The sequence below is a fragment of the Pristis pectinata genome, chromosome 8 (genome assembly GCF_009764475.1).
Source record: "Pristis pectinata isolate sPriPec2 chromosome 8, sPriPec2.1.pri, whole genome shotgun sequence".
NCBI lineage: Eukaryota > Metazoa > Chordata > Chondrichthyes > Rhinopristiformes > Pristidae > Pristis > Pristis pectinata.
The window spans coordinates 12311159-12333414 of NC_067412.1; the positions used below are offsets into that span (position 1 = coordinate 12311159).

General features: G+C 38.6%; 1 protein-coding gene across 1 annotated transcript in view; it reads left to right on the forward strand.

Annotated features, from left to right (window-relative positions):
• The first annotated feature begins 2009 nt into the window (after positions 1 to 2009).
• zc3h7a (zinc finger CCCH-type containing 7A) overlaps positions 2010 to 22256 on the forward strand; it is an 84531-nt gene continuing 64284 nt past the window's right edge. Inside the window, 2 exon segments of the mRNA XM_052021259.1 lie at positions 2010 to 2247; positions 13789 to 13894. Of these exon segments, the coding sequence (XP_051877219.1) occupies positions 13827 to 13894 (68 nt within the window). The 5' untranslated portion in view covers positions 2010 to 2247; positions 13789 to 13826.

Consider the following 22256-nt stretch of genomic DNA (forward strand, 5'->3'; position numbering starts at 1 on the left):
CTTGAAAGCTACTCAGTGTCGCTCTGTCGATGATGCCCACATTTTATGAATGAATTAAAAATAAATAAATAAATAAATAAATGCTTTAAATATGGCATGAAATTTGTTGTTTGGCGGCAGCAATACTGAGTTAAGTTCAGACTCTTTCTTTTTCAATCTTTTTATTAGTTTTCAAATGAATACAGATTAATATATAACATCAATGTTTGTACATGTAATACAAAGAGATCAGGAGAACAATCATGGTATGGATAATCATAAAGAACAATAAAATATTTAAAAAATCTGTAGATCCCACGATCTCTTAGTAAATGAATATAATATAAAAGAAAGGAAAGAAAAAGATTTACTGTATATATAAAAGAAAAGAAAAAAATCCCCAAATCAATAAGAAAAATTATAAACAATATATCAAACCAAACTAAATGGAAAAATTTCAAAACAAAAAGAAAAAAAAAGACTGGACTGAAATTTCTCAGTAGAAACAGAGCAATATTATGTCATCAACTCCGTTCCTCTAAATTGGAAAGTTTTTGAAAGGGGATCTATATCATGTGAAAATATTGAATAAATGGACTCGAAATATCTTCAAATTTAAGTGAAGGACCAACAGTACCACTCCTAAAGTTCAGACTCTTAAAGTAGCTTGAGCAAGAGCCTCCCTTATCTTAGTCCGTGTTCATAGCAAAAGGATATTGAAATCTTTTTTACATAAATACAAAAGGCTTTGATAACCATTCCTTGTATGTTGACTATGGTTTAGAAGTGTGGACACCAACTAAACACTGTTACTGAACCTGGTATAGTATAGGGAGAAAATGCTGTATTCCTGATGGAGATACAAAAGACTGCAGATGCTGGAATCTGGACCAACAAACGATCTGCTGGAGGAACTCAGAGGGTCAAGCAGCATTTGTGGGAAGCAAGGAATTGTCGACAATTCCTTGCCCCCACGGATGCTGCTCGACCTGCTGAGTTCCTCCAGCAGATTGTTGCTGCATTCATAAATTTGTCTTTCCTCTCTTCTTATTCTGCTTTTTTTCACTCCTTATATCATTTTTGTTCCTCCCTTCCCTATTACTTGTTATCCTAAAGTATTTATGCACACCAACGACTAACCTAAATTCGCGCCACTCGATCACACTCACACCCTGCTGTACTCCAGTCAAGCAAATATTTCCCACCGTTCCTCTACCTCAACCATCCATTGAATCTTCGGAATGCACCAATATATTGTCCACTAACAACCTCCCTTAATCATTGTTATTCCAACTCAGCTAGCCACTATTTTCCCCAAATTTGCTTAATGTGCCCTCACATTCTCACTTTACCATTCTCCCTAACTGCTCCATGAATCTTTAAGAATCACCAGGCCTCTGGCAAATATATCTCCTCACTCAGTAGTAGCAATGCCATTTATAACTCACTTCCTATTAAAGCGTATTGGCTCTTCACTGCCAATACTAAACAAATGCTAGGTTGCTTATGAGCTGCGCCTTGAAACTGACAAGCACACTTCAAACTGAAACAGGCCTTGACCAAACAGCAATTACTTTATACTGGACAGCTAAAGGAATCACATTTCTGATATTAAAGGTGCAGGTTAGTTTAAACACCAGTTTACAGTCTATTTATCAACAGAATAATAGATTTTTCATTACGAGGCTTCTCATTATGAAATGGATGAGCTAATTAAAGCAATACTTAAAATCAGCTAGTCTTTTAAAGTGCTGTTTGCAATGTAATCTCATGTATGCAACTGACAAGAACATCCGAATTTTTTTCCAGAAAAAAAGAATTTCAGATGCCAACAATTTGCCCATTTGTCTAAAGTACTGTATGTATTTTAAACATTCGTGGTTTCGGTATTGAACGAATAGCAAGTGAAGACTTTAACAATGAGATGCTTGTGCTTGAAAGCGCGATTGGCACGATTTCAGGAAAGTCATGAGATAAACTTGTTTTAAAGTAATTTCACACGTACGTTTCCGTCCACAGTTTAATGACAAGCGAAGAAGGTGGGGAGTTAATGTTAGCTCTCGGGTTTCGATTTGCCACTTATTGTACAGTGCTACTTGCATGTTTTGAGCTCTCTATCGCTCTGTAGGTGGCAGTTGTTAACTGACAACGAAGCAAAGGGAAAGACACGTTTCTGATTTAGGAGAGAAAAGAAAATAAGGTGTATGGAGAAAGAGGGGCTGTCTCCACAGAGAGGACAAAAGACCTTCGCCTAAGCTGGTGAAACAGGCAAGTGACAGAAACAGGCCAAACTAGGCGAGTTTATCCGTCCCACGGTAGTCCTTTTTTTTTGTTTGTTGCGTGTGGCCAATTTTTGCAGCGAGAGAGAGAGAGACAGACAAAAAGTTTGTGATCGCTGCAGCAAGAGGTGGCTGCGCGCCTCCCCGGGGAACTTGCACCGGGGTCCTGGCGCGGCCGCCGAACAAAGCGGCTGCCCCTGGCAACCGCGGCCGGGGAGCAGCCCGGGCCTGAGGATTCCTTCACACTCTTCGAGCTGTGGGCTCCCCCATGAACCCCACTTCCTGGGGGAGGGGGGTGGAAGGGAAGGGGGGGGTTGGTGGTTGAGGTGAGCTGGAGCTGAGAAGGCCGCCGGCCTCTCGGCTCGGCGGGGAGCCTGGGCCTCGGGTCGGGGGATGAGGTGGATCCGAGGAGGGGGAGGCGCGGCCGCCGGACGTGCTTTGTGTCACAGCTCCGAGTGCGGAGCCCACTGCAAGGGCCGCAAAACCCGGGGCGGGGGGTTTTGAAGGAACAGTCGCCCAGCCGTCAATCCCTCTGCAATCCGGCGGAATTACCGCCGAACTGAGTTAAAATAGGACCCGAGGTGGAGCACCGTGTATTTTTTATACCCGTGCATATTTGCATTTTCCTCCTAAAATGTAAGAAATTCAAGTGTTTGCTTACGTTTTAAGTTTTTATTTAATGCTACCTGTGTTGTCGGCTCCTATATATTAAATATGATGTGGAATGAACCCAACCGTGGCTTTTTGAAGCTGTTTATTTTATGTAAGTAACGGGCTAAACAAGGGTGCACCTTATGTGGGAGTTATGGTATGTCTAGATTTTGAAAGACACTTGGTGAAGAAGCCACACACAAGCCGTCGTATGAAATAAACACAACAGGGCAGGGGTAATATATGGACGCAGGTATACAGGGATGTAGGATGATTGATTAATCGGAAACGGAGGAGGAATGAATGGTTGCTTTACAAGTTGGCAGGAAATTATTAGTGGCGTGCCATAGGGATCAGTACTGAATCCTCGGCTATTCGCAAACTATTTTAATGGCCGGTCTAAAGGCAGTACTACATACTGATTTAGTACATACTGACATACTTATCTACATACTGACAATACTACATTTTTTCATCCAAGTTTGGTGACAATACAGAGTTGGATGGGAAAGAGAGATGTAGAGGCATATAGACAGATGAATCGAGTGGGTTTGAAAGTAGTTGATGGAACATAATTGGAGCAAACATATATGAAAAATGGGAATTTTTTTTGAAGAAATGATGTGAAGCTCGTTAAATAATTATTGTACAGTGGAACTATGATGGGCTGGCAAATGATATGCATCAAATTAACATCGGTACAGCAATAAGACTAGAAAATACTGCAAACACTTAAGGTCAGGCAGCATCTGTGGAACGAGAAACAATACAGCAAGCAGCTTGGAAGGCAAATAGTGCTATGGCCTTTATTACAAGGAGGGTTGAGCACAAAAGTAAGAAAGTCATGCTGTAATTGTTACAGGGCTTTTTTGAGATCACACCTGGAATGCTATGGGCTCATTACTAAAGAAGGAGTCATTTCCCTTGCAAAATAATGATCTGCTGGAGGAACTCATCGGCTCATTGAGTTCCTCCAGCAGCTCGTCTTTTGCTCTAGATTCCAGCATCTGCAGTCTCTTGTGTCTCAGTTCATTTCCCTTGATGGCAGTGCAGTATGGATGCTCTTGATTGATTCCTGGGATGGCAGACCTGCACCAAGAGGAGAGATTGAAGAAGTTGGTTGGTATTCACCAGGGTTTAGAAGAATGGCCTCATTGAGGCATACAAGGACTTGGTAGTACAAGTGCTGAGAAGCTGTCTCCATAAGATGGATAACCTTGAACTGGAGGGCATTGTCCTGCAAGAAGAGGTCACTATTTCTTGACTAAGGAACTCTCTACCCACAGAAGGCTGTGGATGCTCAGTTATGGAGTGTATTTAATACCCGGGTTGTCAGAAGTTTGAACACAAAGGGATCGAGCGATTGTGGGGATCAGGCAGGAAAGTGAATGAGAGAAAAGACCTGCTGTAATCACATTTAAGGCATAGCAAGGTTTGGGCAAGGTGACTTCCTGGTTCTCTTTGCACTTTAATTTCAGATAGTTTACAAAAATATAGGAAAAATAATTAAAAGTTTCTCTCTTGTAGGGAAAATTTTGAAGTTAACATTGCAGATTTTCATTTGTATTTTATACATCATAAAAACATCCCAAGGTATTTCACATAAATAGACTCTAGGGCTTTGCCAAATGATATATAAAAGGCCAGAATCTAAGAGCAGAGACACAAAGTATTGTAACACTGGAGGAGGTTAGTGAGAAAGTGAAGAGTGAGATCAAGGAGGGATTTGAAGACCAGGGTGAGAATTTTGACATTGGTATGCAGGTCAGCATGTATAGGGGCAGTGGGTGAACACAATTTAGTGCAAGTTAGATTTCAGGCATTGGAATTTGTGAGAGCTCAATTTATTGGTGGTGCAAGGTGTATAACTACATGGTGGTAATAGTGTTAATACTGGTTGTAGCAGGTGTGCTTTAGAGTAGTTCCTTTCCATAACTTCCCGTGTGCTTTCATCAAGAGTATTATTCAAGGTTAGATTACTATCAGAATTTTTTCCTTATAGTTTGTTCAGGGAAATGGTATGTCTTTTTTTAACTTTTTTTTAATATAGCAGCGAAAATGCATTAAAACATGGTAACTCTTCCTGAGGACATTCCATAGACATTGGGAGCTGCTCAGTAACATTCATTGTTTGGGGAATTTATTACAAAAGTTGGGAGATTATGCTTATGTAGGTAGATTGGCTTTATTGAGACCATAGAGAATTGTGTGTACATTATTGGTCCTCTTATTTAAGAAAGGATGTTGAAAACAATTCTGAGCAAGTTTACTACACTCAAGCCTAGAAAGGGCAGGCTAGGCTTGTATCCACTGGAGTTTAGAAGGGTGATTGAAAATATAAGATCCTGAGGAGTTTTGATAGTGTGGTTATGACAATGACATTTCCTCTTATAGACAAATTTAAAAGTAGGAGTCACTACCTTTCCAAAAAAAAAGGGGAGATGCCCATCTAAGACAGAGTTAGGGTGAATCTTTTCTCTCTCCAGAGTGGGTCATGAGTGTGTGGAACTCTCTTCTTCAAAGGGCGGTGGAAGCAGAGACTTTGAATATATTTAAGGCATTGGTAGACAGATATTTGATATGCAAAGGGCTGAAGAGTTACCTTGGATAGACCAAAATGCAGAGTTGAATGCAGGGCCATGATCTTAGAGTGATAGAGTTATACAGCATGGAAACAGGAACAAGTTCGTGTTGCCCATCAAGCACCCTTTTTGTTAGACACATCTTACCATAATACATTTTATTCTCCCATTAGTCCCATCAACTCACACAGACTCTTCCGCTCATCTACATACTAGGGGCAATTTACAGTGGCCAATCAACCTACCATCTTTGGAATATGGGTGGAAACCAGAGCACCCTGTGGAAATCCTCGTGGTCACAGGGAGCATACAAACTTGGACATTACCAGAGGTCAGGATCGAACCTGGATTGCTGGAGTTGGGGCAGCATCTGCACCAGCTGTACCAATGCATTGAATTGCAGAGCAGTCTGGAGAGGCCAAGTAATTACCCTGGCTCCTAATTCATATTCCTTTGTATAAGGCAAAGCATTTGATCAGTGGCAATTTCACGGTCAAGGATATTTAGTTCTTTATATGTTCATCACTGGATAACAATCAGGAGAATGCTTAGCTGAATTTGCCAATACCCTGAAGGTTAAGGAGGCAGGAATAAGCCAACACCGAGGAAATGAATTTGTATATTGTTGAACAAACCTTGATAGTCTTTAACTCAGAGCTGTGTTGATCTATTGAGTCGTTTGGAGCAATGGTTTTTGGAGGGATGCTTGGATAGCTTGGATGAAGGTACAATTACCAGAAACTTATGAGAGGTTGTGATCTGGAATCATAAATCATTGATGATGGTTTGAAATGACTTTGTGACCATTAGTGAAGCTAATGTGGTTGTATAAAATTAATTTGTCCACTAAAACTTTGCAATAGGTTAATGCCTTCAAGATAGTAGGCAGTAGAATTTTATATTAATGTGTCCACAACCATTACTTCCGAATGACTCCAATCTAATAATTTGTATAGCTAATATTTTAAAAATAAATTGTATTACATGTAGATCCAAATATTTTCATGGGCACTCATGTAATGTAGGGAAATGTGATAAGGTCCTGCAAACCAGGGAGATTGGAGATTAATGCTTCAATATCTTTGATAGTATCTCAGATTAGTGTCACATCTGAAAGGCTGCATCCTGAGTACTATGTTGGGTGAAGGAAATCAGTCTGCATTTATCTGTCATGTTTTTGAATGGGGTTTGAACCCATAACTGAGCAAGTGAGAGTGCAATTAGTTCACTAAGACTGATGAAAAACGGACATGCAGCAATTTTTCCAAACTCGGGACATCATAACATGCTTCAAATGCATTGAATACTTAGGAGGTGTAGTCACTTCTGTGATACAACAAGAAGAAATTTATGATTTAAATTTTAAGATTCAAATAAAATGTTCACACCAGTTTTTCTTCACTGTTTATTGGAGGAGATGAAGAGCTGCATGTCATCAACCTACACGTCCACGTACAGTATCTCCTGTCGATGGCAAGGTAGACAAGGGAGAAGAGGATTTGAGTATAATTGAGATGTGACTTTTTGCTGGCATGGAAGGAAATCTGCTGCACAAGAGCTGGTTGTTTTGGGCCAACAAGTGGAGTGGGCAATCAGTTGTCTAATTGCAGGTCCATGTCCTTGAGTTCTAGTTTCTGCTTTTTACTGTCCTTGCACCAGTAGGAGAGCAGTTTGTTTCCTACATCTTGCATCTCCACTTTTGTGATGTTCAAGCTTATTGTCATTGGCATTTTTACCTGATGTATGTATGCCAAGAAAATTAGCTTTTTCCAGCAGCACAGTACATTACAAACATAAGTTAACATAAATTAACAGAATTTATACATAATTTGCACAAGAAATTCAACAAAATAAACATGACGTTAGTGCAAGTTGAGAGAAAAGAAAGAAATATAGTCTGAGGTAGTGTTAGGGTTTTTCAGGTCAGTTCAAGAACCTGTGGGGAAGAAGCTGTTGTTGAATCTTAGGTGTGGGCCGTAAGGCTCCTGTACCTCCTACCTGATGGCAGCATCGAGAAGAGGGTGTGGCCTAATTGGTGGGGGCCCTTAATGATGGATGTTGCCTTTCTTAGACATCGCCTCCTATAGATGTCCTCGATGGTAGGGAGAGCTGTGTCCGTGATGGAACTGGCTGAGTCCACCACTCTCTGTAGCCTCTTGTGTATCTGTGCATTGGAGTTTTCATACCAGACCGTGATGCAACCAGTCAGAATGCTTCCTACTGTTGAAGTTTGTCAGTCTTCAATGACATGCTGAATATCCCTAAACTTCTAAGAAAGTAGAGAAGCTAGTGCACCTTCTTCATCGTTGCATCTGTGTGCTGGGCCTCTGAGATGTTGACACCCAGGAACTTTCCACCACAGACCCTTCAATGTGGAGGGTTTGTGAATATTGTGTTGGACGTGAAGTTATCATTTTCATTCTGTCAACAAAAAAAAGATTAATTAATGTTTACACCACCACATCCTTGTATACTTATACCACTGATGCATTATAGTTTCGCAGGATGTCTTTAATTTATTATTGCTTTTTGTTTCTGGTACTTCCCACAACTTATTTTTCATTGCCACTTTGAATGTAATGGAGATTTTATTGGATCGTAGTTATGATTTAAAGAGACAATAACAGGACAGAGCATGAGAAATAGCCCCTTTACCTTTAAGATCATGGCCAACCTGATCTTTGGCCTAAACTCCATTTTCCTACCTAATTCCCTCTTTCATCCCCGTGATGGATGAAATTCTTTTTGCCAGCTAATAGTTTCATGAGAAATGAACGTAATTTGTTGTAATCTAGTTTCCATAGATGTTTAGTACACAGCGCATCCACAAAACAGAAGTGATAATTGGTTATCTCAATTATCCTATGAGATTGCATGTTGTAGTCATTAGAATCATTCTTTCGAAATGTAAATTTTGATTTTTGTGATCAGTGATGGAGTAAGCAGTTTTCACTAACCTCAGAGAAAACTACTTGCAGTGATCTGGTTATCACTGTTTGAACTGCCTCTGTTCCAATGGCAATTACTATCAGTCATCATGTCACAATCCCTTGCAGTTAGCGAACACACAAATCTCTCAGGTGATTAAACCAGGAAGTAGAAAATATAATTTTTTTTTAAAGAGAGCTATCTAAAGATTGGAATGTACACATAAGATAATGGTAAAAGCTGAAATATTATAAACCTTTCAAAATATAGTATTTTAGTTTACAATGTTCATCTGTGTGAATTACAATTCACATTCATATTCTTATAGGGCCTGAGAGCTTGCCAAACCGTACTAATTCTTGGAATGCAACACTGCATAACACTTGCAGGATACTTTACTACAAGAATAATTTATAAACACATGACATTTTTATTACTTTACTGCTTTTTTTTCTGGAGTTTACAGTGGAGCAGGCTTCGAGTTAGGAGGAGGACTATCAAGAAGTGAATTACTGAAAGACATTTTTGGGGGTGGGTGACTAGTGTATGCACGCATCCTCTCCATGCACAGTACTCCAAAGATTGCTGTCAATTTTGTGGTGTGATGGCATTGATTGCTGCCAGTTTTGCTCTCATTATAACTAAGATATGCACCATCACTTAATGCATGTTGTCAGGACAGAGGTGATCTGCTCTGCTTATGTGTGTTTTTTTTAACTTCTGGATTTAATTGATACCTTTGATCCCACTGATTGTCTAGCATGTCACAATAAAGGTCATAAAAGTGCATTTTCCTTCAATATAGTGAGGGAATTGAAATCGCTTGGTGTATGATTATTTTGCTTGTGGACTCTGCTTCGAGAAAAAAAGTTAGTTAAATTACTTAAACTAGCAGTTCAAATTTCTATCCATTAGTGAAAACTGTAAATACACAGGCTATTCACATGCACTATAAGATTAGATTTGTCAGGTTTTCTAGGGGCAGATCACAATTTCTATGCTAATGTTTTTCTGGGGAGCAGAATGCAAAATGCATTTTTACTTGCTATGAGATGATATCTCTTCCCAAGATACCTTCTAGTTTGTATAATATTTGTCAATTTAGCATTCGACTCTTGAAACTGTGAGTTACTAATGTTGGATATAAGTTATACTACCACCTGCAACTCTCACGAGTATCTTCTTGTCTACAACTTTAATTTGTAGGTGTTGATGTAGAACTTAGTCCACACATCAAAACAGATGCTTAAAGTGGCTTAGTGCTGTGGACCTGCAGCAGTCATTTTTTTATATACAAATATTGTGCAGGTGAGCAGGGTAATTTGCAAGTCTTTTGTGCAGTTGCACTTATGTGAATCTGGGAGTTGAGCATCAATTTCTGTGATGTGCTGGCATGGCTGGAATTCCTGGAGAACTCATTATCAACAGGATCCACTGCTGGAGGTGGTGGGGTGGCTGGGGTGAACTGTCTGGATGGGCATGGGAATAGGTACCTTTGTTCTTTGCATTGAAGACCGAAACTACAAATGGAGACATCTAGGGAGAGGATTCAAGTTGTTGAGTGGCAAGGGATAGCAATGCCTCTCTCAAGAAATGTGACTGGTTAAACTTGAAAATGGTCAGAAACCTGGACGGATTCTAGATAGCATTGGAGGCGGTGCAGAGGAGACACCCCAGGATATTTCCTGGGATTGGGTGACTAGTTTGCAGAGCACTTGTGTGCAGTCTGCAAGAGTGACTCAGAGCTTCCTGGTACCTGCCAATTTAAGTCTCCACACCACTCCCACGCTGATTTATCTGTGTCCTCCTGCACTATTACAATAGGGCTCAATGCAAGATTGAGGATTTACACCACATCCTTTGGGTAGGTTGAAGCCTTCTGGACTAGATATCATATTCTCCAATTTTAGGTAATTCTCTCTATCTGAACTTCCTTTTCTGCTTCAAGTCATCAATCTGTGATAATTGGCTCAGCTGTTCTCTCTCCATTACAACAGCCGACCTGTTGGGCTTTATTCACAGCCCTGCTGTTAGAAATGCACAACATAGTCAAAGAAATTAATCACCCTCGAGCTGCCCCATTAACCCATTTTGACCTGACCTCGCCCTGTCACACATATTCCCTTTGTCCCATCCACCCCTCCTGCCACCTTCTCTTAAACTCTTCAAGTCACCCTTTTTTCTTACAAAGGGTCTCTGACCTGAAGTGTTAACTCTATTTCTCTTTCCCCAGATGGTGCTGACCTGCTGAGTATTTCCAGCATTTTCTGTTTTTCTTTCAGATTTCTGCCACTTGTAGTTTTAGAAAAAAATTTTCACCGATTCTAGTTTAGTCTTATTTTCCTTGTGTGCCAAGGTACCTTTTAAGTTTCTTTTCCTTTTTGTTCATTTGTTTTATGCATGGGAGTAGGTTAACTTTTCATTCTGCTTTAAATAAGGACTTTGTTGCACAACTGGAAACTAATAATGATAATTATCGTTCTGTGATATTCATTTCCGGTAACATGTAACATAATCTTTCTGTTAAATGATACCTGTACTGTATTAACAGTTCATGATAAGCTTATTGCCCTGCTGGTGGCCTGTAGCATTTTCATTTGGTTTCTTTCGCAATCTGTAAATGGTGTGGATGTAGAAGGGTATTTGCTCATAATGCAAGATGTCATCTTGACTAGAATAGATTGTGGTTAGGACGTTATTACATTATAATCTCAGTTTTCTCTGGGGCAATTTTTTTTCTTTTAAACGATGTCAGAATCAGGTTTCATATCACTGTCTCATATGATGTGAAATTTGTTGTAGTAGCAGTACAGTGCAAAGACATAAAATTACTATAAATTACAAACTAAATAGTGCAAAAAAAGAAACAATGAGGTAGTGTTCATGGACCATTCAGAAATCTGAAGACGGAGGGGAAGAAGCTGCTCCTGAATCGTTATGTGTGGATCTTCAGGCTCCTGTACCTCCTTCTTGATTGTAGTAACAAGAAGAGGGCACATCCTGGATGGTGAGGGTCCTCGATGATGGATGCCGCCTTCTTGAGGCACCACCTCTTGAAGATATCCTCAATGGTATTATAAAGGATGGCTCAATGATGCAGCTAATAGAGCCATTGCCTGATAATGCCAGAGACCCAGGTTCAATCCTGACTTTGGGTGCTGACTCTGTGGATTTTGCATGTTCTCCCTGTGACTGCATGGGGTTCCTCCCACATCCCAAAGATGTATGGGTCAGTAGGGAATTGGTCACTGTAAATTGCCCCCAGTATGTTTGTGAGTGGTAGAATCTGGGGTGGGGGGGATGTTGATGAACTTGTGGGGACAATAAAAAAATAAGATTAATGTAAGATTAGTGTAAATGGGGTGGGCACAGATTCGGTGGTCTGAAGGGCCTGTTTCAGTGCCATATGACTCTATGTTCATGGTGCTGGATAAAAATTTGAAGGGTGGAGTGCTGTGCATCTATATGATTAAATTAATTTGAATAATAAGTTTATACATCCAGGATGAAGGATTTCATAAGGTTAAGATGGAAAAGCTGGACTAGGTGCTCCTCGTTCCTCCACAATAGAACTTGTGTCTCTTTGCCTCTGCTAACCCTAACTCCTCCTTGGAAACTAGTGTAAAGCAATCTTTTTTTTGTATGTGGTGATCAACTTCTGTTCCTATTTGTTTAAATCGTAGATACTGAAACTCTAAAATGGGTTCTATATCTATTATTGTATTATATATGGTAGACATTTCTTATCATCCACTTACTACTGCAACCAATGCTATGTGCATCGCAAGTTGTAAGGTTATACAAAGTAATGCTGAATGATTTTTCTGTGAAGGTGGAGCCACGTCTCTTCAAATTCTCAGGCTTTGTATTTTCCCCCCCATAACTGAGTAATGTCCAATTCTGGTAGAAGTACCTTAAAATATAGCATATTTTGAAAAACATTTATAATGGTTGGCTTTTGTTTTGTGTTACCGTGCAGCTTGGCCTTTGCATCAGTTTATCAGTCACTTGCGATCTGTTATGTTGTTTAATAATCAATGTTCTTTATTTGAAATAATTGGTTGGAGAGGTGCACAACTTCTTGCCTCTTCTGTATCCCACATTTTTAGTACACTTTATGAAATGCCCAAGATGAATCTCTCCTTTAAGCTTGAAGATCCCAAGAAGTCTTTTTAAAGTTTGGTGCTTATTTTGCTTCTCTAGAATGAATTTTTCAGTATGTATTACTTGAAGTGACATTGTAATTTGTCTTTTTTATGATGATTAAAATTAATTAGTGTGCACGTGCTTTTTGTTGCAATATTAGAGAAGAATTCAGTGCTTAAGGATAATAAGAAATCTATTACAGTACAGCGGAATGTTTATCTGAAAGAAAGTTACTGCTATTATGGATTAGAGTTTGGTATCAACACTTTCTTGCACTCTAATATTAATCACAATGTACTCCTTCCCTGTGCTTCTCAGAACAGAGTTATATCTAGCATTGTGCCATGATTGTTTGGGTGTTTGATTTCACTGGAGCTTTTGTTACTGATTTCTGTGCCAATACCTTTTGTATAACAGAGGAGCAACTGCAAATACTATTGTCTTATTGTTTGGTGCAAAAGGGAGAGATGAGTATTTAATCATCATAAGATTCAAGGAGAATGCATGTAATCAATATAGAAAAGTACTGAGTCTATCTAATCAGACTTGGTGGCAACTGGAACATCTATAATGGCTGGGGAACTGCTGTTAAGTTGGTAGACTTTGGAAGTTTTTAATTCCAAAAGCCTAATGAAAATTTTACTAACTCTTCTTTAGATTCAATGTTTTAGGTTGTATAAATAGCTATGTAGAGTATTTTTTAATAAGAGATCAGCATTGATTCAATCAGTAAGATGTTTTGAAATAAAAATGGTAAATACTTAGTAGGTTAGGCAGCATATACAGTTTCTTCCTCAACAGATGCTGTCTGATCTACTGAGTATTTCCAGCAGTTTCTGTTTTTCAGACTTCCAGTATCTGCAGTTTTTTTGCTTTAGGATTAGTTTTGAATTGCTCTGAGAGAGAGATATAATGGCACTAATTATCTCTCTAAGCTTCTATGATGAAGAGATTTAAGATTTATAGAATATAATAAATCTCATAACTTCCTGAAGAAAGCCATATTAATTGAGCTGAGACCAAACACTTAAGTCTCCAAGTTGTTGTTGCCTGTGATAAGTGTGATGTTTCATTGCATTAATAAGTCATAAAGTAGTTCTGGCAATTTTGCAAGTACATTATGACACTTTACTTTTGAGTAACTTTGTTTTATATATTTGTTATATATACTTTTTATATGACTGTTTTATATATATGACTTACTGTCTATCTTTCGAACTTAGAATCTGCATCGTTAGAGGAAGTGGGCGTGAAGGATAACATGACCAATGTTTCCAAGGATAGAAATAATAGGTGGCAGGAAATTCAAGAAGGATTACAATTTATCCAGTGAGTATCATCTTAACTATCACACTAATGATACAGTTCTTTGAAGTATTGGATCAAACTGTTATTTGAAGCACTGATGAATCTGGGTGTTTTCTGTATCTGAACAGAGATTGTATATTTTACTGCTCTTTTTGTGGTGGCAACAGAATCAGCAGATGTGAGTTATTTTCTGTTGTCACTCATGACATCTAGGAGCAAGATTCCTGAGAAGTAAGTGGGGTCAACAATTGACCGTGCTGCTTGTGTCACTAAAGTTTCAATAAAGTGTAAAACAGACGTGAAAATATTGCAATGTTCACTCAAACTCTGTGGTTACAAATCAGTCTGCCCAAACTTGGCTTGTGATCAGAGGTGAGAATTTGGAATAAACAGGAGAGTTAACTACATGGTCTTGTCACATATTATAAGGACAATTAGTGAATTAATGTTGTTTCATGTGCTATCATGCTTCCTTTTCCTATAGAGTATCAGAAGCAATTACGTAAGATCTAATGTAGCCAAGATTGAAAACTTCCTGGATAATGAAATATTACATCACTAACTGCTCAGTTGTTTAGCGATTCTCTAATTATACAATTGTTAAAATTCACTTGGCTGATATTAAGTGGTGTTTTATAATTTGCATCATTATGTGTTTGTATTGGAATTTGGTTGGCAGAAAATCCTTTTTTGTTTGGCATGCAAAGTAAGATTTAGGAAATGAGATAATTAATATAGATATGATAAGGCAAAAGATCACATTTGTAATTTAACAGTGAAAAACAAAAAAAATGTGTGAAGTTAGACTTGTAATATAAAATGTGCCAAGTTTTTTTGTTGATGTGGGATATGTTGTTTTATGCTTATGTAGAATAATTTTTTGACTGTAGTATCAATTAATCAGAGTTTTATGTATTGATATGTTTTATATCCAATGAAATTACTGGTGTGTGCTATTGTCAACATTCCTTTATTGGTCGTTATGTTGTGTCTTAAGTTGTATTGCAAGTAGAAGAGATGAATTGATCCCTGGATGGAATTCATAAAGCTAAATTGAAAATTGTGTTCTTTATTGCAAAAAATAATGTTTGAAGATTGTTACGGACTCAGTGAAAGTCCCTTTAAGATAGAGAGTGTGTGTGTATGTGTGTGTGTGGGGCATGCTTACATCAATAGAAGATAAAGGACGTAATTACGTTGTTGAAGAAGTTAGAAGAAGAAAGAGAGAGAGAGAAGGGAGAGAGACACCAGCCTGCTAGTTTTCTCTATCGATGGATGAGAAACAATAACTGTGTCTGCCACTGAAATCCATGTATGGAAGTTGGAAGTAATCCGGTGGAGTTCACTTTGTTGCTGACCTGTAGAAGGAAACAGGTATTTGTGTGTGGATGACCACGATTCGGATGCTTTTCGGGGTGAGGAAGTCACTACCGAGTAAACACTGGAGTGTCGCTTGGGTTCCATCGTGGAACATTTGGATTTCGTATTTACTCTCCCTATGTTTCTCTACATCTACGTCTTATCTTCAGACAACGGTGGTTGTTGAAGAAGCCCTTGCTCATGTTTCACCTTATGGCTTGCGGAACTGAACTTTAAGAACCATTCCTGAACTTGGAGTTTGGGACTTTGTCACACACACACGAAGAGTTTAGTTTTTGGGGTTAACGTTCAAGGTTTAACATTTTTGAATTCTAACATACTAACATTTTTACTTTTATTTTACGTATTATCGTAAGTAGTGATTAATAAAATAGTTTTTAACACTGAATCATGCTCAGTGTGTTTCTTTTGTTGCTGGTTCGTGACAAAATTGGGGGCTCGTCCGGGATCCAATCCAAAGATTAACGAGTGTCGTCTGGGATCGTTCCCCAGATTGACGAGATTTGTTTGGGATTCAATCCAAAGATTTTTGAGGGAGGTCTGATAAATTCTTTTTAATTGGCTTGTGTGTGTGGAAACCAGCAGCAATGGATATTAAGGCATTTTTGGAGTCACCAACCCTACAGGGATTGGAGATGGCAAAAAAGGATGATTTGATAAAGATTGCTACAAAGCTAAACCTTACAGAAGTAAAGCAGTCTATGAGAAAAGCAGTTATTCATAGAATGATAGTTGACTATTATTTGGAGAAGGAAGTGTTTGAGTTGAGTGAGGTAGTTGAGTTTCCTGAGAGTAAACCAGTGATTTCTGATGTGACTTTTCAACCAGTGGAGTTGGAGGATCTGGAGGAGGAAGAATTAGAACAGTTGGAAGAGTTTTCTGGGGGTGAGTCAGAGAGACCTGTTAGACAGGTGCAGATAGTAAAGATAGAGGCCGAACAAAAGAAATTAGAGGCTGAATGAAAGCAAAATAAGTTAGAAGCTGAACGAGAACAAAAGATAACTCAGATGAAATTAGAGGCTGAACGGGAACGAGAGCTAACTCGGATGAAGTTAGAGGCTGAACGGGAACTAATTCGGTTAAAGTTTGAGGCAGAGGAGAAGGAGAAACAGAGGCAGCATGAGTTACAAATGAAGCGTAAGAGTTTGGAATCTGGTTCTGATGATGGTTTTTCAGCCAGCAGGGAGGTTCGATTAGTCCCTCCTTTTGAGGAAGATCAGGTTGATCAGTATTTCCAACATTTTGAAAAGGTTGCTGTGAGTTCAAACTGGCCAAAGAAAGGATGGGCTCTTATGGTACAGAGTGTGATTAAAGGTAAAGCTCAAAAAGCTTATTCTGCTTTGTCTGCTGAGGATGCAGCTGATTATACCAAGGTAAAACAAGCTATATTGAAGGCCTATGAATTGGTACCTGAAGCTTATAGACAAAAATTTAGAGACTTGAGGAAATCTGCAGATCAGACTTATATGGAATTTGCCAATGGAAAGAGAATATGTTTTGAACGATGGTGCATGGCTAAAAAATGTAGATGGGGATTTTGATAAATTGAAAGAATTGATATTAGTGGAAGACTTTAAAGATGTGTTCCAGCTGAATTAACAACATATTTAAATGAAAAGGCAGTGGAAACTTTACAAGAAACTGCTAGGTTGGCAGATGATTATGCTTTAACCCATAAATCCAAATGGGGACAACCTAAAACCTTTCAAAAGAGTTACAAGGACAATCCAGGTAAACCGGAGATTAAATTGGGAGGTAATCAAAAAAGGAAGGATGGAAAGAAGCCAGGGCTGGAGAAACCTGTTGAGCGTACTTGTTATTACTGTAAGAAACCTGGCCATGTGATATCTAATTGTGCCCTTTTGAAGAAAAGGAAGGAAGCTGTGCCTAATGCTTGCTTTCAGGCAATTAAAAATCAAAAAGGTTTAGGAGATGCTGTTAAAGATCAGTCCTTGCAAGAGGTAAAAGCGGAAAAGTTGGAGGAGGTGAGAAAGGAATTCCGTTCTTATGTATCAGAGGGTTTTGTTTCATTGAATGATGAGTCACCCCAGGTGCCAGTGAAAATTCTTAGAGATACTGGGGCTTGCCAATCTCTCTTGCTGGACAGTGTTTTAAATTTTGGTGAAGAAACTGACACTGGTGAGGTAAATCTAGTGCGAGGCGTTACAGATGACACCATATCTGTCCCTTTACACAGGGTGATTTTAAAGTCAAAGTTCGTAGAAGGACCAGTCGAGATAGGGATAAGACCTAGGTTACCAGTGGAAGGAGTTTCTTTGTTATTGGGAAATGACCTTGCAGATGGAGAAATTGTTCCTGTGGTACGGTTAACAACCAAACCAAGGATTGATGAGTCTGAGAATGATCCAGATGTTTACCCATCATGTGCGGTGACTCGAGCTAGAGCTAGAGAATTAGCCAAGACAGACAGTCCGGTGCAGTCTGAAGTTGTTCCTTGTGACAGTCCTAAACAGGAAGAAAATTATGATGCCTTATCTGAGACTTTTCTTTCTTCACTGGAGGATCAACATCCTTATAGTGAGCCTGAATTTAAAGATTTGTCTTTGTTGAGGAAGGATTTATGGTGGAACAGACAAAGGACCTGAGTTGACAGAATTGAAAGAAAAAAGCACTCTCATGTGAGGAGATTGAAAAAGTGCCAATTGGATATTATGTCAAAAATGGAGTGTTAATGAGGAAATGGAGACCTCTTCATGTTCCTGTTACTGAGGAATGGGAAGTATTCATCAGGTTGTTGTTCCAAAAGTTTATAGGGATGAGATTTTAAACCTGGCCATAGTATGCCTTTGGGTGGTCATTTTGGGGTGAATAAAACTGTAGGGAAGATCTTGAAACAATTCTATTGGCCTGGTTTGAGAAAAGATTGTGATGTTTTGTCGACCTGTCACACATGTCAAGATGGTAGGTAAACCAAAATCAAAAACCCCTGTGGCTCCATTGAAACCAATTCCTGCTTTTGGTGAACCCTTTTCGAAGGTGATTGTGGACTGTGTTGGTCCCATTACCAAAGTCTAAGACTGGAAATCAGTATTTGTTAACCATCATGTGTGCCACTTCTAGATTTCCAGAGGCAATACCCCTTAGAAATATTAAGGCCAAGACTGGTGTCAAAGGACTCTTTTAAAATTTTTTACCTTGTTTGGTTTGCCAAAAGAAATCCAATCTGATCAAGGTAGTAATTTTATGTCAATTTTTTTTCAACAACTAGTCTATGAGCTGGGAGCAAAGCAGATTGTATCATCTGCATATCACCCAGAATCTCAAGGAGCTCTGGAGAGATTTCATTCTACTCTCAAAAATATGCTGAAGACGTATTGCTTTGAAACACAAAGGATTGGGATGAAGGCATTCATTTACTTTTGTTTGCCGTTAGAGATTCAATCCAGGAGTCATAGGATTTAGTCCGTTTGAGCTTGTATTTGGACATAGGGTGAGAGGACCTTTGGAGTTGTTAAGAGAGCAATGGGTTAATGAAGAAGTGCACTTGAGTCTGTGGACTATGTCCAAAAATTTAAAACTCGGTGGAGAGAGTCTGCCAGCTAGCGAGAGAGAATTTGAAAACTAGCCAGATAAGAATGAAGACATATTTTGATAGACGTGCTCGGCCTAGGACATTTGCAGTGGGGCAAAAGGTGTTGGTATTTTTCCCTAGCCAAAATAATCCCTTGCAATCTCGTTTTTCTGGACCCTATGTTATTGAATCTCGAGTGACTGATTTAACATATATAATCAAAACACCAGATAGACGCAAGAAAACACAACTCTGTCATGTAAACATGCTAAAGCCTTATTATGAGAAGGATTCAGTTGTGGCCTTGGTGGATGATGTAAAGGTTGTTTCTAGAATGCCTGATGTTGATGTTGAGGAAGGCCAATTTAGACCAAAATATTGTTCCATCGAAACTAAAAAAAAAAACAAAATATCCTGGAGAACCTTGAAACAAAGTTGGACCATTTACAAGTTTCACAAAAACAACAGATGAGAGAATTAATTTTAAAATTTAAAAATCTGTTCCCAGATGTTCCAAACAGAACATCGATAATCACCCATGATGTTGATGTTGGGGATGCAAAACCAATCAAACAATACCCATATCGAATGAATGTGGAAAAAAGTAAACTTGTTGATCAGGGGATAAAATACATATAGGAAAATGATATTATTAGACATTCTACTTCAAATTGTTCGCCCTGTGTTATTGTACCTAAACCTGATGGAACTGTTAGATTTTGCACAGATTACAGGAAAGTGAATGCTGTAACGAAGTCAGATGCTTACCCTATTCCTAGGGTGGATGATTGCATAGATAGAGTGGGAAAAGGCAAAATTTCTTACAAAAGATTGACCTATTAAAAGGGTACTGGTGTGTTCCATTAACAGATAGAGGAAGGGAGATTCAGCCTTTGTAACCCCTTCTGGATTGTATGAATACAATGTTTTACCATTTGGAATGAAAAATGCTCCGGCAACATTTCAACAAATGATTAATTCAGTGATTCATGGTTAAAACATACAGATGCCTACATTGACGACTTAGTGACTGGGAATGATACTTGGGAAGATCACATATCTGCATTAGAAAGGTTGTTTGAAAGACTTTCCAAGGCTAACCTTACAGTTAACTTGGCTAAAAGTGAATTTGGCCATGCCACTGTGACGTATCTTGGTTATGTTGTAGGTCAAGGCAAGCAAGCTCCTGTTCAGGCAAAAGTTCAAGCAATATCTGAGTTCCCTATTCCCACAGGTACGAGGACTGTTAGAAGATTTTTGGGAATGGTTGGATATTACCAAAAATTTTGTAAAAATTTTGCTGATATTGCTCTTTCCCTAACTAATCTTCTGAAGAAGGGAGTAAAGTTTGTTTGGATAGATTCTTGTCAAGAAGCATTTGAGAAGCTGAAAGCCATTTTATGCTACCATCCTGTGCTCAAAACACCTGACTTTGAAAAGCCATTTTCGTTAGCAGTAGATGCCAGTGATGAAGCTGCAGGAGCTGTGTTGTTGCAGAAGGGTGACCTTGATGATATTGACCATCCTGTAGCTTACTTTTCAAAGAAATTTAATGAGCATCAAAAGAATTATTCCACCATAGAGAAAGAATTACTGTCGCTTGTTTTAGCCTTGCAACATTTCGGTGTATATGTTTGCACCGCTCAGAAACCATTGACTATATATACAGATCATAACCCATTGGTGTTTCTGAGCCGAGTCAAAAACAAGAACAGAAGGCTGTTAAACTGGAGTTTAATTTTGCAAGAGTTTGATCTCATGATAACTCACATTAAAGGCAAAGATAATGTGATTGCTGATTGTCTTTCCCGATGTTAAATGGGGAACATGTATCTGTACTAATCTGATAGTCTTTAGTTGTGTAGCATGATAATTATTAACATTACTAACTGTATACGCGGTTAAATTTTTCTTGGGAAAAATTTTTTTAGGTGGGAGGTGTTACGGACTCAGTGAAAGTCCCTTTAAGATAGAGAGTGTGTGTGTATGTGTGTGTGGGGCGTGCTTACGTCAATAGAAGATAAAGGACGTAATGACGTTGTTGAAGAAGGAGAGAGAGAGAGAGAAGGGAGAGAGACACCAGCCTGCTAGTTTTCTCTATCGATGGATGAGAAACAATAACTGTGTCTGCCACTGAAATCCATGTATGGAAGTTGGAAGTAATCCGGTGGAGTTCACTTTGTTGCTGACCTGTAGAAGGAAACAGGTATTTGTGTGTGGACGACCACGATTCGGATGCTTTTCGGGGTGAGGAAGTCACTACCGAGTAAACATTGGAGTGTCGCTTGGGTTCCATCGTGGAACATTTGGATTTCGTATTTACTCTCCCTATGTTTCTCTACATCTACGTCTTATCTTCAGACAACGGTGGTTGTTGAAGAAGCCCTTGCTCATGTTTCACCTTATGGCTTGCGGAACTGAACTTTAAGAACCATTCCTGAACTTGGAGTTTGGGACTTTGTCACACACACACGAAGAGTTTAGTTTTTGGGGTTAACGTTCAAGGTTTAACATTTTTGAATTCTAACATACTAACAATTTTACTTTTATTTTACGTATTATCGTAAGTAGTGATTAATAAAATAGTTTTTAACACTGAATCATGCTCAGTGTGTTTCTTTTGTTGCTGGTTCGTGACAAGATTAATAAACCAGACAACAGCATCCATTATCTGCATGTATACAGTTAAACATGGGAAAGAGGAAGTGTAGGATTTGCCCCGCATATCCACTTTGTTACTTGATGAAACGTACAGCATTCATGTACAATGGTGTGAAATTGCTATGCCTAGCCACAGTTACTACTAAACTCATCAGGAAAAAAATGTCTAATGTTTGAAAATCCTGACATGAAAAAATACCCTTTTTTTTGAGTGCAGTGTCTTCTTCAAATTTTAATTGTCAATTAGAAATTCAATTTTCTTTGTTTTTAATCTCTCAGTACCACCATTTCTTCTCGTTCACTTTCTGTATGTGATTTTACATTTAATTAAATACTCTTCCTGGTTTAGACTTCATGGAACAATAAAACCTCCTTTATCGGTGTTCAAAAATATAATTACTAAAGTGAGAGAGAAGAAGTAGAGAAATTTTTGCTTGTCCTAATCATACAAGTTCCTGCTCCCTTGTGAGAAGATCGTGCACTATTAACAAGGGGCAGAAGTTCTCAAATTCGATGGGCTACAATGTGCCCAAGAGAGAGAAATGTTTTGTTGATGGGACAAGATCTGTGTAGACTTATTGGAGATCAATACTCAATTCAGGTACCTTCATTTTTGAAGAAATATATTGTTCTATAAGCAAGTACCATTTTCCAACTAAATGTATATATTTTTAGTATTTTGATGCATATTATTGAACTCCAGACCCATCTCTCTTTTTTTCCCACCAACTGTCTTAGTAACTTAGCACGATAATGGCTGCCCATAACTTCTCACTTATTTCTATCTTTGTACATGTTGGAAATTATATT